The 16290-nt window shown below is 37.9% G+C and overlaps 1 protein-coding gene across 4 annotated transcripts in view; it reads left to right on the top strand.

Annotated features, from left to right (window-relative positions):
- The first annotated feature begins 76 nt into the window (after positions 1–76).
- The window catches only part of Drosha (drosha ribonuclease III), a 118132-nt gene continuing 101918 nt past the window's right edge, over positions 77–16290 (top strand). For 2 of the 4 annotated variants that reach the window (XM_046422296.2, XM_046422297.2), the window contains exons 1-5: positions 77–194; positions 1434–1560; positions 2886–2951; positions 6123–6956; positions 11143–11235. In XM_046422296.2, coding sequence (XP_046278252.1) covers positions 2932–2951; positions 6123–6956; positions 11143–11235 — 947 coding nt within the window. In that variant the 5' untranslated portion in view covers positions 77–194; positions 1434–1560; positions 2886–2931. The remainder of the gene's footprint in view (positions 195–1433; positions 1561–2885; positions 2952–6122; positions 6957–11142; positions 11236–16290) is intronic. The other 2 variants (XM_046422299.2, XM_046422298.2) reach the window with 2 other exon arrangements.

A 16290-nucleotide genomic window follows, 5' to 3' on the forward strand; every position in this document is an offset into this window, starting at 1 on the left:
CTCTCGTTGACGGGCCAATCAGTGCGCACAAGGCACTGCTGCGTGCCCAAGAGATTTCCCTCCCTTGACCCAGTTTCGCAGGTTTGCTTTTTAATTCCCTCGGTTTCCTGTTCCGGAGGCGCGGGCGGCGCCACTGTCTTGGTGGTTGTACTATTAGCCTGGTTTTTCTCTGACGGCGACCTCGCTCCCGTTTTGTAAGTGAACGCGGCACCTTGCGGGTTGTGGAAGAGGGAGTGTTTCCGAGTGTTGGGATTTAAATCGGGCTGGAGCCCGTGTCTGGGGATGAAAGGCGCCTGAGAGTTGGGGTCAGGCAGCCTTTCTCCAGATCTGCTGCTAGGGCAGGAGAGTGACCCTAGGCCCGGATCTCATTGATAAATAGAATTGAAAAAGGATGGCTTTCATTCATTTGTGGAGTGCACGTGTGGTCCAGGCCCGGGGCCGTCGGAGTTTCCAAAGGGGCACGAGATCTTGATCTTAGGCAAGTCTGGTGCAGCTCACAGCCTGGCGGGAGATGCAAGCTGGTAATAAGCATCAGCTGGATGAAGGTGACGGGGCTGCCGATTGAACCGGGGAGTTAACACTCTTTGTAACTCTTTTTGCATTGGCGTTACTGGACTTATTAATTGTTCAGAACATCTCCCTCAGTTTCCTTGCTTCCGAATAGTAACCTAGGAGTAAGCAGATGCAAGAAACAATTACTTTTCCAGATGCAGTCAATTCCTTGACTTTGAATTCAAGGTTGCACCCAGAACTTTAATTTCATGGTCAGTAGTTTTAGATTTTCGACTATAGAAACATCCAGTAGGATTTCGTAGTAAGCATTCATTTGTTACACATTGTACAGTTGACCACTTCTAGCTTCAGTTCACTCCTTTGTGTTCGCCAAGATCCTGTACATACCTCTTTTGTTTATAGCCTGATATTGGTTTTTTGTTGTTGTTGTTGTTTCGTGGTTCTGGGCATATTATATTTTTAAAAAATACTGTATGAGTTTTCTGAGTCCTGTTGATTCTGTGTCTTACTCATCTTTGAGTTCACAGAGCTGGGACAGTGCATGCATAAAAGAAGGTATGCTTTCTGGGTGGGTTTTCTTTTCTTTTTTCTTTTTTTGGTATCAGGAATTGAACCCAGGGATCTTAATTATGGAGTCACACCCCCAGCCCTTTTTTTATATTTCATTAGAGGCAGGGTCTCCCTGTGTTGCTGAGGGCCTCACTAAGTTGCTGAGGCTGAGTTTGCACTCATGATCCTTCTGCCTCAGCCTCGTGAGTTGCTGGGATTCCAGGCAAGAGCCACCCTTCCTCTGGGTGGGTTTTGATGATGTGAATCTGCTGATACACATGGAAGAAATATGTACAGAAGTGACATAGAGACCATTGATGATCATACCATTGATGAGAAAGTAAAATTTATCGAGCACTTACTGTGTGCAGGATGCTCTGCCAGGGATTGTGAAGAATACAGAAATGACTGAGTCAACCAATGTGTCATCAAGGAGCAAATAATCTAGTGGAAGAGTTTGACTTGTGCACACATGACTGTAACATGAGCCAGTGTCTGGTAAGTGCTGTAAAAGAAGTAAGTACAGACTAAGAGCAGTGGAAGTCTAGAGGGAATGGGATTATTTCCCAAGGGGAATCAAGAAAGGGTGATAGATTGAAATTCATGGGGCAGATTCATAGAGCAAGAGATTTTAAAGGGAATGGGAACAAAGAACAGATTAACTGGGAAAGTGTGGGGTAGTCAGGGCATCATGGGGAAGGTAATAGATTCTATTGGTGGTGTGTGGTCTGTGACAGGAGTTTTTTTTATTAAAAGCATTTTGCTAAAATTCAAATATTTGAAAATCCAGCTATGTTCACAGTGTTCTTCTGTGGGAATAGTAGAGAATGAAAATAATCATAACTGTCATGTTAACATGATTATAAATATTATAAATATATTTAAATGCTGGTCTTAGTGATTTTTGTGTTTGATCTATGCCTTATTTTACAATGAAGGAAGCTTTTGTGTGAAGAGGCAGCAAGGAAATGTTTCTGGTCCCCAGTCTTTTAACAAATTAAAGATGGCTTTAATCTTTTTAGCTGCTGATAGTTTTGAATCAGTAAAAAAAGAAAGACATCTTGGGTTGGGGTAGTGGCTCAGAGGTGGAGTGCTTGCCTAGCATTCGTGAGGCACTGGGTTTGATCCTCAGCACCACTTAAAAATAAAATAAGGTACTGTGTACACCTACAACTAAAAAATAAATGTTAAAAAAAAAAGAAAGACATCTTAAAATTTAGTTGGAAGCCAAATGTTGTAGCATACACTTGTAATCTCAGCCAATAGGCTGGGAAGATCACAAGTTCAAGGCCAGCCTTGGTAATTTAACGAGACCCTGTCTCAAAATAAAATTAAAAAAGCTAGGGACTGGGTGCAGTGGCCATGCCTGTAATCCTAGCGGCCTGGGAAGCTGAGGCAGGAGAATTGCAAATTCAAAGCTAGCCTCAGCACCTTAGTGAGGTCCTACACAACTTAGCAAGACCCTGTCTCTAAATAAAATATAACAAGTGTTGGGGATGTGGCTTGGTAATTAAGTGCCCCTGGGTTCAATCCTGGGTGCCCCCCAAAATAAACAAATAAATAAAAAAAAAGAGCTAAGGGTGTAGCTCAGTGGTAGAGCTTTGCCTAGCATGTGTGAGGCCTTAGGATTGAGCCCTAGTACCCACTGCCAAAAAAAATAATTTTTTTTTTTAGCTGGAAACTTCAGTGCAGTTTAAATGCCCTTAATAGGCTAGATGTGTTGGAGAATAGGAAATCGATGTCAAGATATTTACAAAAATATTTTATAGCACTGGCAGTTTAGAAAACCTGATTATATATATTTTATTCCTTCTATCCTTTAGAACTTATATTCTCTGTGGAAGATGTGACATATCCAGACAGTGCATCATGATGCAAGGCAGTACGTGGTGAGTGGCAGGATATTAGGGATAGCAGTGCTGGGGAGAACAAAGAGAGGAACCAATTCAGGTTTCAGGCCAGAGAGGGTGTAAGGGACTTAGATAAATTGGAAAAGTGGAAAGTGTGCTCATTCTTAATAGTGGGCACGGGAGAACAGAGGTTCATGTACAGGAGTAGGATCCTAGACCAAAAGAGTTAATGAAACATCTAGGGCCCTTCCCTGATGAAGTGTGTGGTTCTGAGGACAAGTAGACAATGAAGGTGGAATTATGTAATTAGTCAGTAGATTATGGTCATTGTAGGACCTGCCAACAGGCAGCACTGTGTTGTGAGAGTAGGGAAACCAAAGAAGGCCCCCAGCAGTGATGGTGCTTAAAAGCCCAGCAAGGATGTTACTGTAGTAGCCAGACAAGAGACAAAGGTGTGAAATGGATTAATTCAGGAAGTATTTATGAGCAAAAGTATCAGTAACTTTTATTTATTTAAAAACTTTGATTAAGCTATAGTGGACACATAAATGATAGGAACTTTTAAAAAAAATTTAAAGGGTGAGAAAAGAAAAGTTGACAGATGATTCCCTGGTATATTGGTTTTGATGACCAGTAAATGGTATCATTTATTAAGATGGGAAATTCTAAGAAAGGAGAATGTATTGTTTTGGAGGGGAAAATCATCATTCATTCCTTTTAGGAAATGTTGAATTGAATTTGTGGAGTCAGGGAGACATTGAAGGAGAGAGGTTGAATTGGTAGTTGGCAGCTTAAGTCTGGAGTTCTTTGGTGGCTAGAGATGTAACTTTCAAAGTTACTGAGATGAGTGGTAACTGAAGCAATACGAGTGGTATGATTACCTTGGAAAAGAGTGAATAGAGTGTTCAGGCTGAATCTCTGAAGAATACCAGCTGATCGGGAGCTGGCACAGGAGGAACAGCTGGAGAGGTAAGAAGGATACAGTGAAAGAGTTGTGTCAGGAATTCAAGGAAAAGATCTCTGAAGGAGGGGGCAATTGGACTGAGTGCCACACAGAGTTTAAGAAGGTGATTGAAAATGGCTATTTGTTTTCAAGACAAGGTGGACACTGCTCAGTTCACTCACTGAAGTGATGGCCACAGCTGAAGTCAGATTAGAGTGAACTGAAAGTATATAATCAGCCTTCCACATTCAGGTTTTCTGCATTCACAATTCAGCCAACTGTAGACTGAACATATTTGGGGGAAAAATGTGAGAAATGTCTTAAGAGCAAAACTTGAATTGGCTGTATGCTGAGCACTATGCTAAATCCATGTGGATGAACCGATGTGTCAGCATATCTGTTGGACACCACAGATCCTGTCTCCAGTATTTGTGTGAGCACTGCATCTTATTTGTGTACTGTGTAGGTAGGTCTATGATAGTTGCATCTGTATGGGACACACAGAAACTTTTTTTCTTGTCATAATTTCCTAAATGATATAGTATAACAATTATTTATGTCACATACATTTTGTTGTAAGTAATGCAGAGGTGATTTTTTTTGGTGGGTGTGGGGGGTTGGGGATTGAATCCAGGACCTCACGCATGCAAAGCATATGTTTTACCACTGAGCAATATCCTGGAGATATTTAAAGTATATAAGAGGATGTGCATAGGTTATGTGCAAATATAATGCCTTGTATTTTGGTATCCATGGGGTTGAGGGTCCTGGCATCAGACCCCTTGAATACCAAGGAATGACTATATGCTCTTGTCTCTGTTAACTTGGGTTGCCATTCCAAAATACTATAGGCAAGGTGGCTTCAGAAAAACATTAATTTCTCATAGTTCTGGAGGCTGGAAGTCCAAGATTAGGGTGCTAATGTGGTTGGACTTTCTTCCATGGGGAGGACCCTTTTCCTGGCTTCTAGGTAATTACCTTTTTGCTATAGTCTCACCTGGCAGAAAGAGAGAGGTATCCTGTCTGTTCCTCTTTTCATAAGGGCACTTATACCATCATGAGAACACTCTAACCCTAATTACCTCCCAGAGGCCCCAGGTCCCTATTGCATTGCACTGGGGATAAAGGATTTAACATAAGAATTTGGGGAGACATGAACATTCGATCTGAAGCAACTTTTTCAGGTTAATTGGTCATGAAAAGCAGGAAAAACAAAGTGCAAAGTGGTGGAAGTCCTGAAGGCCAAGAAAAGTATTTCATGTTGAAATGGACCATAGCATTTTCAAATGCTGCTATATAGGGTCTGATAGTGGGAAGAGGTGAAAGATTGTTGAGGGAGGATGGTTATCTCAAATGGGTGTTTGGGTACGGGATCCAGAGTGCATGCAGCAAGATAGGCTTTGTTGGGAGAAGGGAATTTGGATCAGACAAAGTTGGATGTGGATAGGCTTGTAGAGGAAGTTCTTTTCTCATGGTTTTAGTGTTTCTGTTTGGTAGAAGATAGGTTTATTGTTAACTATGAAGAGGGATCAGGATGTCAAGGATGCCTATAGAAGATTCTTGGTAGTGCTGGTGGACAGGAGAGTACATTGGCTGCTGAAGCAGGCAGGAAATATTGTGGCAAAATCTGTGACTGAATTTATGTGGGCACCAGTCTGCCCAGTTGGGTATATTTTAAATGCTACTTTCTGGTTGGCCTACAGAAGATGAATGTTGGATCATTCTAAAGCTGGGGCATTGCCAGGTTTTTGTAACTGAAGTAGAGTAGGGCAGAGGAGTGTAGGTTATTTAAATATGAGTTATTGAGATGCTGGGCCATGAAATCTATGCTGAGTTGGGAAACAGGTGCAAGTGGGAAGATGGTGGTGTAGGTGTAGAAACTAGTGTGTGGCCAGGGCAATGTGATGAGGTCAGGACTGGAGAGGAATGTGAGCAAGAACATGATAGCAGATGGTTGAATAATGGGATGTTGGAGTTATTTTGAAGGAAGAGCAGCTTTAAGGACTGACAAGTTGTAGGGGTGGACCATGGTCGTGGGTTGGGTGACTGAGGTGCGAAGAGGAATTTATTGGTTGTAAAATAGAGTTTTAGAATCTATAAAGAACTGAGTTTTAGAGGGTTGAGTATTCCAGTAGCTTGACTGAAGGGTCTGTGAATACTCATCAGGATGGTCAGTCATTTGGGAAACCCTGTTAATAGTGAGGGTTTTTTTGTTTTTATTTTATTTTTTGTTTTTAACTTTTCCCTTTTAATTTTTTCCAACAAAGCCATAGAATGTCATTCCACCCAGGACGAGGGTGTCCCCGAGGACGAGGAGGACATGGAACCAGACCCTCAGCACCAGCTTTCAGGCCCCAAAATCTGCGATTGCTCCACCCTCAGCAGCCTCCTGTGCAATATCAATATGAACCTCCAAGTGCCCCTTCCACTACGTTCTCGAACTCTCCAGCCCCCAATTTTCTGCCTCCAAGGCCAGACTTTGTACCCTTCCCTCCACCCATGCCTCCATCAGCACAAGGCCCTCTTCCCCCCTGCCCAGTCAGGCCCCCTTATCCCAACCATCAGATGAGGCACCCCTTCCCAGTGCCACCCTGTTTTCCACCCATGCCACCTCCCATGCCTTGTCCTAATAATCCCCCAGTCCCTGGAGCACCTCCTGGACAAAGCACTTTCCCTTTTCTGATGCCCCCTCCTTCCATGCCCCACCCTCCGCCCCCTCCGGTCATGCCACAGCAGGTTAATTATCAGTATCCTCCAGGATATTCACACCACAATTTCCCACCTCCCAATTTTAATAGTTTCCAGAATAATCCAAGTTCCTTCCCACCCAGCGCTAATAACAGTAGTAGTCCTCATTTTAGGCATCTCCCTCCATACCCAGTCCCAAAGGCTCCCAGTGAGAGAAGGTCCCCAGAAAGGCTCAAGCACTATGATGATCACAGACACCGAGATCACAGTCATGGGAGAGGTGAGAGGCATCGTTCTCTGGATCGTCGGGAGCGTGGCCGCAGCCCCGACAGAAGGAGACCAGACAGCCGCTACCGATCGGATTATGACCGGGGGAGGACGCCATCTCGCCACCGCAGCTATGAGAGGAGCAGGTAAAGGCACATGTGAGGTGCTTTAAGGAACCACATAGGCTCTGACACAGTAGATTTCCATTTACCTGTAAACCAAATAAAATGTGCATTTCAACTTGTAAAAGGAAAGAAAGCACATTTTGGGTTTTGTTTTCAGGAGACAAAGACAATAATAAATAAATAGATGTCAGAAAAAAATGGTTTTGAAAAGCATACAAAATTACCAGCATAGATTCATTTCGACAAATGTAAGACTTTTTACTCTACATCATACCATAGACATTTTAATGGTGATCCTGTGACATGAAAGACCTTGTACTGTGTTTTGTGTTATCAGAAATTTGATTATGTTCAGTGTGATTATCATGTCAGGTTATGGCATTTGAGTTCTTTTAGAATCAGTGATGTGCATATGTTATCAGTCGGGAAGTAAACTAGTTTACAAGTAGAGCTTACTTTCTAATCTTCAGGGTAAGTATGTGTTGTACGTTGTTGCCTTCTTGATTTGTTTCTTTGAAAAGTGAAGTTAAGATTAGTTACGTGTGGTTGTTTATTTATTTATTTATTTTTTGGGCCAGAGATTGAACCCACTGAACTACATCCCCAGCCCTTTGTTTTATTTTATCAAAGTTATAGTTTTGAAATAGCTTTTAGTCTGATTTTGTTGCATTGAAATGTATTCACACTGAAGAAAGTTGTGTTTGAAAAGCACTTCCATTCTAGATTTATGTTTCTTTTTTTCTAAAACAATTTTCTGTATATGTGAGAATGTTGCAATCAACATTCTTAAAACTGAGATTCTAGGTGGCTTCTAGAAATACTTCAAAGTCACATGCAGAGTTTTATGATTACATATGTGTTTTATCAGAAGCTTGTGGCAGATTTTCAAAGATGTAGGTGTGAATTTGTTACATCATTGGTTTATATGGAAAAATAATAGGACATTTAATGATTGTACTAATATTTATTTGGCCTTTAGTGAACTCCCTGTCCATGAAATTTTGAGGTTTTCATTTTGTCAAGCCAGTAACAGCGCTTCTCTTCTCTTTCTCCAATCATGTCTCAGTTTTCACATTTTCGTCATGGCAATATTGATTTGATTTGGACTGCATATTTTGCTGGTAAGGGGTAATGGCATTCTCTGCCCTGAAGGGAGTAACTAGAGCACAGAGAGGTCTTGGAGGGGAAACATGTTTTACCTTGTGCTCATGGCCTGCGGAGGGGAATGTGTTCCTTATGGGATGACAGTTCTGATTCTGGTGGGCCATAGCTGAAGGAGAGTCCATAGACTTTTCTTTCTTTTCTTTCCTTTTCTCTTCTCTTCTTTTCTTTTCTCTTCTTTTCTTTTCCCTGTAGTGGGCTCTACCACTGTGCTACATCCCCAGCCCTTTTTATTTTCTATTTTGAGACAGGGTCTCAATAAGTTGCTAAGACTGGCCTCCAACCTGATATCCTCCTGTCTCAGCCTCCTGAGTTGTTGGGATTACAGGTGTGTGCCACCACACCCAGTGAGAGTCCATAGACTTTTAAAAATCTTTTTCAGCACAAACTATTGTTTCTGGTCAATTTGTTCTTAATTATTTTCTAAGGAGATATAGTTGGCAAAAGCCTGTTATGTTTTATTTTATAGTTTTATGTTAAAAATCTAAACTGGAAAGAGTTTGTTAATAGTTTTTTCTTTAAATGTTAAGGTGATTGTTAATAACCTTGTCCTTGGGAACATTTTGCTGCAAACATTCTAGTTTTTTTCCCTCCATTTTGAGATGATGCTCTAATTCAAGGGGTTGTTAGGGCTCCCCTGTATATCTATTATTTTTCCAAGGCTTAAACTTCCAATTGTGTATGTGCTCTAAGGTACTCAGATGTGTTGTAAACTGAGGATCTCTATCACTAAGTGCAGTCAATGCCACAAGTTACTTCTAATCTCTGATCTGAACCATACTCCTTCGCTGTGAAGGATCTCCAAATTTCTCAAATGATCTTTAATTATATCAGAGTTATTTTGTAATTGCTTAGCACTTTTGCCCTGGAGTTGCCTTGGTAGCATGGCCATATTATAATTGGCTCCCTTTTAGTTATTAGGTTGAGTGTCAGTTATTTGTCCTATATGGAATGTTTCTGTGAAACAGACATGGGGCATGTGAAGTCCTAATATAACTTCTATAAGTATATTGGGGAAAACTGAAACTTTATAAATTGATATGTTAGATTGTTTATGCAAATTCTAAAGACTGTCCTGGCTGCTTCTCCCCTTGCTTCTTGGTGTAAGTAAAACTATCCTTTTATAAATTCCATGTTTCTTTTTTTCCTCCTCTGAATTTGGTTGAATAACAACTATAAACTTTTGGGCAAACTGTTTCTAGGAAAGATTTGTAAAGATATAGATATAAATATATATGGGTAATATATACATATATCTACACACACACACACACACACACACACACACTCTTTACCATGAAAGATCAAGGTTACTCTAGGGAATGGGAAAAGAAATAGCCACAGGCGCAGGTCGCCAAGCTTGCTGTTCTGCAATGTGGTAAGGCAGTGTGGACTGGGCTTCACCTAGATTAGTAGTGCTATCACACATTATTTCCTCTGGCTTTTCTAAACGTGTAGCCATCAGAGGACTAGCATAATGTACTCAAGAAATATCTTAATGCTTGCAAATAGGGAAGAATCTTGGGAAAAATAACACAAGCATAAATTTTCTTCCTTTAAATGAATTCATAGTGAATTGTATTCAATTCCTGCCCACTTAGAATTAGCTATCATCATTGAGTGTTAAATGCAAAGTTCTATTGCCTATATGTTAAAAAACAAACAGAAGTTAGAAATAGCCTCTAATTAGAGCTTTATTTGGAAATTATTGGCAGTTATTCTTTTCAGCAGCCATGTCATTAAAAAATTACATTTTATTTTTTATATGTGGCACCGTTCACTAATTTCTATAATTGAGATTTACTACGTAAATGTAAACTACGATTTTAGAAATATATCAGATGAATGTAGAATCCTAAGCTCTAATTGTTTTATTTGGATAGCTGGTGTTACCTGAGGGTTGTATGTATGTCAAAAGCATATTTTTCAAAGCATTCTTCCTTGAGAACAGGGGATTCTTTAAGTGAAAAATAAATTTTGTCTTAATTTCTAAGCAGTCACTGATCTCTATAATAAGTTTTGCTTTCAGTGTATTAACATTTCTTTTATTTGGAATAGGTTCGGGGATATTTTTGATTCAGACATTTTGTACGTAGTCTTCTTTTTTTTTATTTTTTATTTATTTATTTATTTATTTATTTTTTTGTATGTAGTCTTCTTGCTGATCCCTAATCTGAAAGCCCAAGTTGAAAATGCTGTAGAATTCAAAACTTTTTGAGTGCCTACCTCATGCTCAAAATTTTTTGTATTTTAGAGCGTTTTAGATTTTGGATTTTGAGATTAGGGATACCCAACCAGTAAAGTTTATGCAAATATTCCAAAATCTGAAAAACTCTAAAATCTGAAGCACTGTTAGTCCCAGTATTTTGTGTAAGAGTTAGTTAACCTGAATAGCATTTTCCCCATTCTAGGTTTGGCTGGTTATTTCCCCAAGATTTGTAGTTCTCAAACACATTGGAGTTTAGATTTTTGTTCCAGATCTTCATTGTAAACTAAGAAGCAAAATTCCTCATTCCATTTTTACACTGGATAAATTCAGTGCCTTCATTTAGAATTTTTTTCCAGATGAAAATAGCACTGGAGTGACTTAGTCATGGTCTCCTGGTGGGTTGGTGATAGGGGCGACTGACTACTCAGGCCTACCATTCATAATGGTTCAGAGAACCTTATGTGAATCTTTACTGTAAAATCTTTATCTGCATTTATTTAATGGGTGAGTAGAGTTTTCTAGAAATCAGTAGAAGACTAAATAACCAAGAATTGACTGGAAGGTCCTGAGAGAAGATGATGATAAAATTCCCTTTATTACTTAGCTTCAAGTATGACTTCTAAAGAAAACAGCAAAAACTTTCCAAGTTAATTAAATTCTATGAAGAAAAACTCCTTTATCTTCTAACAAATTAAGGAGGAATAAAAATGTCCCCTAGTGAATAGTGCCTGGAAAATTCTTAGATGTGGTCCATGTATTTAGAAGATATATTCAGTGAAGAGATGGTGTTTTTGAGTCTTTCTGTTGAAAACAGCTCTGTGTATTAATTCCTTTAAGAGAGCGGGAACGGGAGAGACACAGGCACCGGGACAACCGAAGATCACCATCTCTGGAAAGGTCCTACAAAAAAGAGTATAAGAGATCTGGAAGGTAAGCAAGGAGTTGACACTGAAAGCAGTAGTAGGGTTATCTCCATGGATTCAGATTTTGTGCTTGTGCAGACTATAAGCCAGGTCTTCATATTAGCTTAGCATCTGACCAGGATGACCCATGGAAAGCTAAGCCGCCTGACACTTAAAAGTTTTCTTCCCAGGTGCGCTGATTCAAGACTAAAAATGCAACGGCCACTTTATCTGACCACAGTGCCATAAAACTGCATATTAAATGACTCAAAAGTATTTTTAAAAGAATCTTGGGAATTCATAATTATTCTCTTAAATTAATTTGGTTTGGGAAAAAAGAACAAAACTGTAGCTGCATTTTTATAGATTATTATAATTCAAACCTTATAGGATATAGCCAATTCTGTATCTAGAAATAAAATTCATGGTCTTATATGATGGTAATTAACAGCAGTAGTATCCTGAAATCTGGTAGATTTGAGGTCATTTATTAGCTCTCCCAACTTTGTTACTGGGCAGAATTATCCACCCTTTTTAAGCCCCAATGACTTTATCTGTAAAATTAGTTATATTTACCTTATTGAAGGATGAAGGATTACTGGAATAATATACATTATACACTTAGAATGGGACCTAAAGTAAGTGCCAAATAAATAGTTATATAATTGTTATCTGAACACTTGGCTTAAGAAATTGGTAGAGTATAAGAAAAGCAGAAAAAAGGATTTAAATATAAAATAAATTAATGAAACAATTATAACAATACAAGTATATTTGTATTTGTTCTTTGAAAGATCATACAACTTAAAAATGACAAGTGAAGAAAAGAGAAATAAATATACCATTAATTTTATGAAAGTATAAGAATGAAAGAATTTAATTGTAAAATGATATAAAGATAGATAAATTTAACAAACTAAAAACTTGAATGTTATGGGTTGGTTTCTACGAAAACAAAAATTGAAAATGTTACACAAGAAGCAGAAAATGGTAATAGGCCAATAAACATGGAAAAATAGGAAAAGTTGAATTTGTACCATATCCATAAAGTTTTAAATTGTTCTTGAACACTGAAGAAGATGAAAGCTTAGCTCATGGCTGTGGTATCAGGAAGACTCAGGTGGTAAGATCTAACCCGAGAGGAAAGAAACTACAAATCAATTTCTCTTGAGAATATGGATATAAAAATACTGATTAAAATTCTGGCCAGTTGTTTTCAGTAGTGTGTTAAAATTATCAGTGGAGTTTATTTAAGACTATATGGGTAGATAGGTTAGTATTAGAAAATCTATTCTTTGTGTAAAAATTTGTAGGGTTATCTCAGTATCTGCTTCTTAGATATTTATAAAAACCCAGCATGTGTTATGAGTAAAACTTAATTAGGAATATAAGACTTCTGTAACCTCCCGATGAACATCATTGTTGAAATCTCAAGAGTCAAATTTATTGTGAAAAATTAGAACAATGACAGGGAGATCCCATTACCATTGTTACCTAACAGCTAACTGAAAACAGCTATTCTTGGAGGCCTCAAGTATTGTACTAATGTGAGGGATATCATCGTTAACAAGAAAAACAGGAAAAAAAAAAAGTTAAGTGCTTTTTATGAGGACAATTACATGTTGCTTTGGGAACACAGCACTGAAAACCCCAGTATAGAGTAATCCTAGAAGGAATGCATTAGTGCAGGGGGACAGCCGAGGAGGAAATTGGAAGAGCGAAGAGCATGTGTGGAGGTTGCCTTGTGGAGAAATGCCCAGAAGGGCTAAGCCTGGCCATGGGGAAGTCAGTTTTGAAGGCTTCTGTAGTGACCCACACAAGATGTGACTGTGGCCTAGAGCAGCACAGTGGCAGTGGTAATAGGAAATGCTTATGAGAGAGTCAGTAGGACTTGATCCCTGATCCAGTGTCAAGTGACCATGTGAGGTTAGTGTTCCTTATTGTGGATGGGGGACACTAGAGACAAGTTCAGTATGGGGTATATGAATTTTGAGGCCCTGTGAATCAACCAAGGAGTCAAGGATATAAGAGAAAAGCCAGAATATTGTGTTGGTGGAAATGTACAAGAGCTAGAAATCTCCTTGGTCTAGTGGTTTCTTCTTCAGTGCCCAGTAGCTCACAGAGGGCAGATTGGATCCTGTGAGTTCTAACTAATGAAGCAGATGAGAAAATAAAAATTAGAGATGTATGTATTGTAAAGGAGGAAAAGTTATCACAGATTGCAGTAGAGTATATTGTTAAAAAGAAACAGTTTGGAGTTTGGATTTTGAATTTGGGAGTGTCTGAAATACCTTAAAAAGATGTTTTGCTTCTGTTTTGAAACACCCCCTCAAAGTATTGAAGGAAGGAAAAGAAGGAATACTAATTGCTGTACACAATAGAAAACCCTGACCATCTGTCATTCAGCACATCTATTTAAAGGGATGGGGTGAAGATGTCTTTTGCCTGTGTTTCTTGATATCTATGATAATAATATTTAAACATTTGGTGAGAGTTTCTAGAACATGTCGAAATGCTTTTGTCAACATTTAGCTGTACTTTCAAGCTATGATACTGGGTAAGTGACTAATTTCTAAGGCTTTTTCCTCCTTTATAGATGATGTTAATATCTGCCTAATGGGATAAGATTAAATGTGAATCAAGTGCTTAGCAGAATGTCAGGCTCAAAGTAAGCACCAAAACAAACAGAAGCCAGTAGGAGCATAGAAGTGCTGTCAGCTGATGGTGTTTTATAGCCTTCCTGGATGCCAGGAATACCTAGTTAGAAAGTTTAATAGAAAAAAACCAAAGTAGATTCACTACCATATTTTAATTAAAAATTAAACATAATAAAATTAAAAAATGGACCAGTGGGGAGAAAGTTATAAAATGTAGATCTTTAATTTTAGTGTAACTTCAGTTGAAGTACTGGTTTGAGAACTTCATAATGAATGTTTTTCTTTGGAATAGAAGTTAAGGTAATGAAGAAAAGCAGTGCATGCTTTAGTAGTAGTATTCAATGTTTAGGAATTATGTAATAATTTAGAAAATTTGTTATGAATATGAATAATAGATCAGTGAAGGAAATACTGGGCAGGGACTGGGGATATAGTTCTGTTGGTAGAGTGCTTGCCTCACATGCACAAGGCCCTGGGTTCAATCACCAGTACCACCAAAAAAAAAAAAAAGAAAGAAAAGAAAAGGTAAAAAGAAAGACTGGGCAGCATTCAGAAATATATGAAACATCTAATAAATAATATGTAAAGTTGTATCTAATAATAAAGTTTTTTTTTTTTTTTTTTTTTTTTTTAAATCAGGAGAAACTGGCAATTGGCAAGCCAATTGGTGGAAAAATTAAAATATATTTCTGCTTTGCATCTTGGAGAGAAAGACTAGAAAAATTTAGTGTAAAAGTAACTAAGAAAATATTAAATACTATTTAGCCTTAAGATGGGAAAGGATTTCCAAAAAAAATACTAAGACAGGAAGCATTAATAAAAAGATCTTTAGATTTGGCTTTATAAAAGTTAGTGGTAGAGTGCTCACCTAGAATGTATGGGGCACTCAGTTCAATTCTCAGCACCACATAAAAATAAATAAAATTATTGTGACCATCTACAACTAAAATTTTTTTTTAAAAAAAAGTTGTATATAGCCATGTGTAAAAAGTATTAAAAGGAAAACAACTAGAAAAGGTTACAATACATGTGAAAGATGATAGACAGTTATCTTAATAAAAACTTTCCCACTAAATTTTTAAAGGACTACAATTCTAATTTAAAAAATACTGCTATAGTATATGACCAAGATGTTCACAAATGAAGTGACACAAAATGTATTCATTTCAATGGTGATAAAAATTTGTAAATTAGACTTTTTTAAAATAAGAATGACAAATATTATAAAAGGAACTATATTGATAGGATGTGTAGAAATGGGAACTTGTTTATGGTTTTGATAGTAGAGTAAACTGGTACTACCTATCTGGAGAGGGGCCTTAGAAAAAGTACACCCATTTTGGGAAATAATCTGATAAGTGTGCAAAGAACACGAGTGTGTTCATGGTAGCATTATTTACAGTGGGGGAAAATCACTATCATTAAATTTTTAAAATTACGGCATATACAAACAAAGGCATAATATGTACCTATTGAAATGGTTCAGCTATAGATATTGAAATAGATATATTCCTATTTTGCTGTTAAATAAGAAGGACAGGCTCTAGAGTTCTTTTGTTGTTAAAATGTGTTTGTGTGTTTGTGTGTGTGTGTATATATATATAGAGATGTATTTTCATATGTGTTTTTAAATATTTGTGAAATATAATGGTTATCTCTGGTGTCATGGATGATTTTTGTTTTAATATGTATTTATGCTTTATTCTTTTTGTACAGTGGACACAAATTTTCTTTTGACAATAACATTTTCTGGTAACAAAACTAATGATGCATATTGAAATACATGTATTTGGAAGTTATATAAATAAGTAATGAATGTGTGTGTTCTTTCTACTTCCGCCACGTGTACACACACAAACATAGAGGCACCCACACACTTTCTCTGTGATTAAAATTAGAAGTTAGTGGTAGAAATTGATGAAAATAGTTAATTTGTGGCTTTAATCCAAATATAAACTTTGTTGAGTAGTAGTAACTTTGTTAGTGGAGCTCAAGAGGCTGCCAGTCTGTCTAATGAAGTGGTTACTCTAACTTGCTGGCTTCTCAAAGTCTGTATGTTCTGCCTGAATATCTTGGGCTTAAATGAAAATCTGCCCTATAGGTTTTTCCCCTCCAAGAAGTATGTCTATAGGGTGAATCCTTGTGGGTTTCAAGCCCAGGAATTCAAGGAGCCAGAGTTGCTTTTTTCATTATTCTTATTAACTGAGTTAATGTTAGTATTCATAGGACCCAGAATTAGCCAGAGTTTTGGTTCTCTAAGTAGTAATATCCAAATTAGAGTTCTAGAGAGATGATTAGGGATGTTAGAACTGGTTCACTCTTGTGTTATAGTCCTTGGACTGAATTTAGGGTCAGCTGGAGACAGTGTTTTAGTGAAGTCTTAAAGATTCAAAACTAGTGTTCTTATTGCTGAAGTTGTGCATATA

Source organism: Marmota monax, unplaced genomic scaffold (assembly GCF_021218885.2).
Source record: "Marmota monax isolate L192 unplaced genomic scaffold, Marmota_monax_Labrador192_F-V1.1 WCK01_AAM20220418_F8-fsc00077, whole genome shotgun sequence".
NCBI lineage: Eukaryota > Metazoa > Chordata > Mammalia > Rodentia > Sciuridae > Marmota > Marmota monax.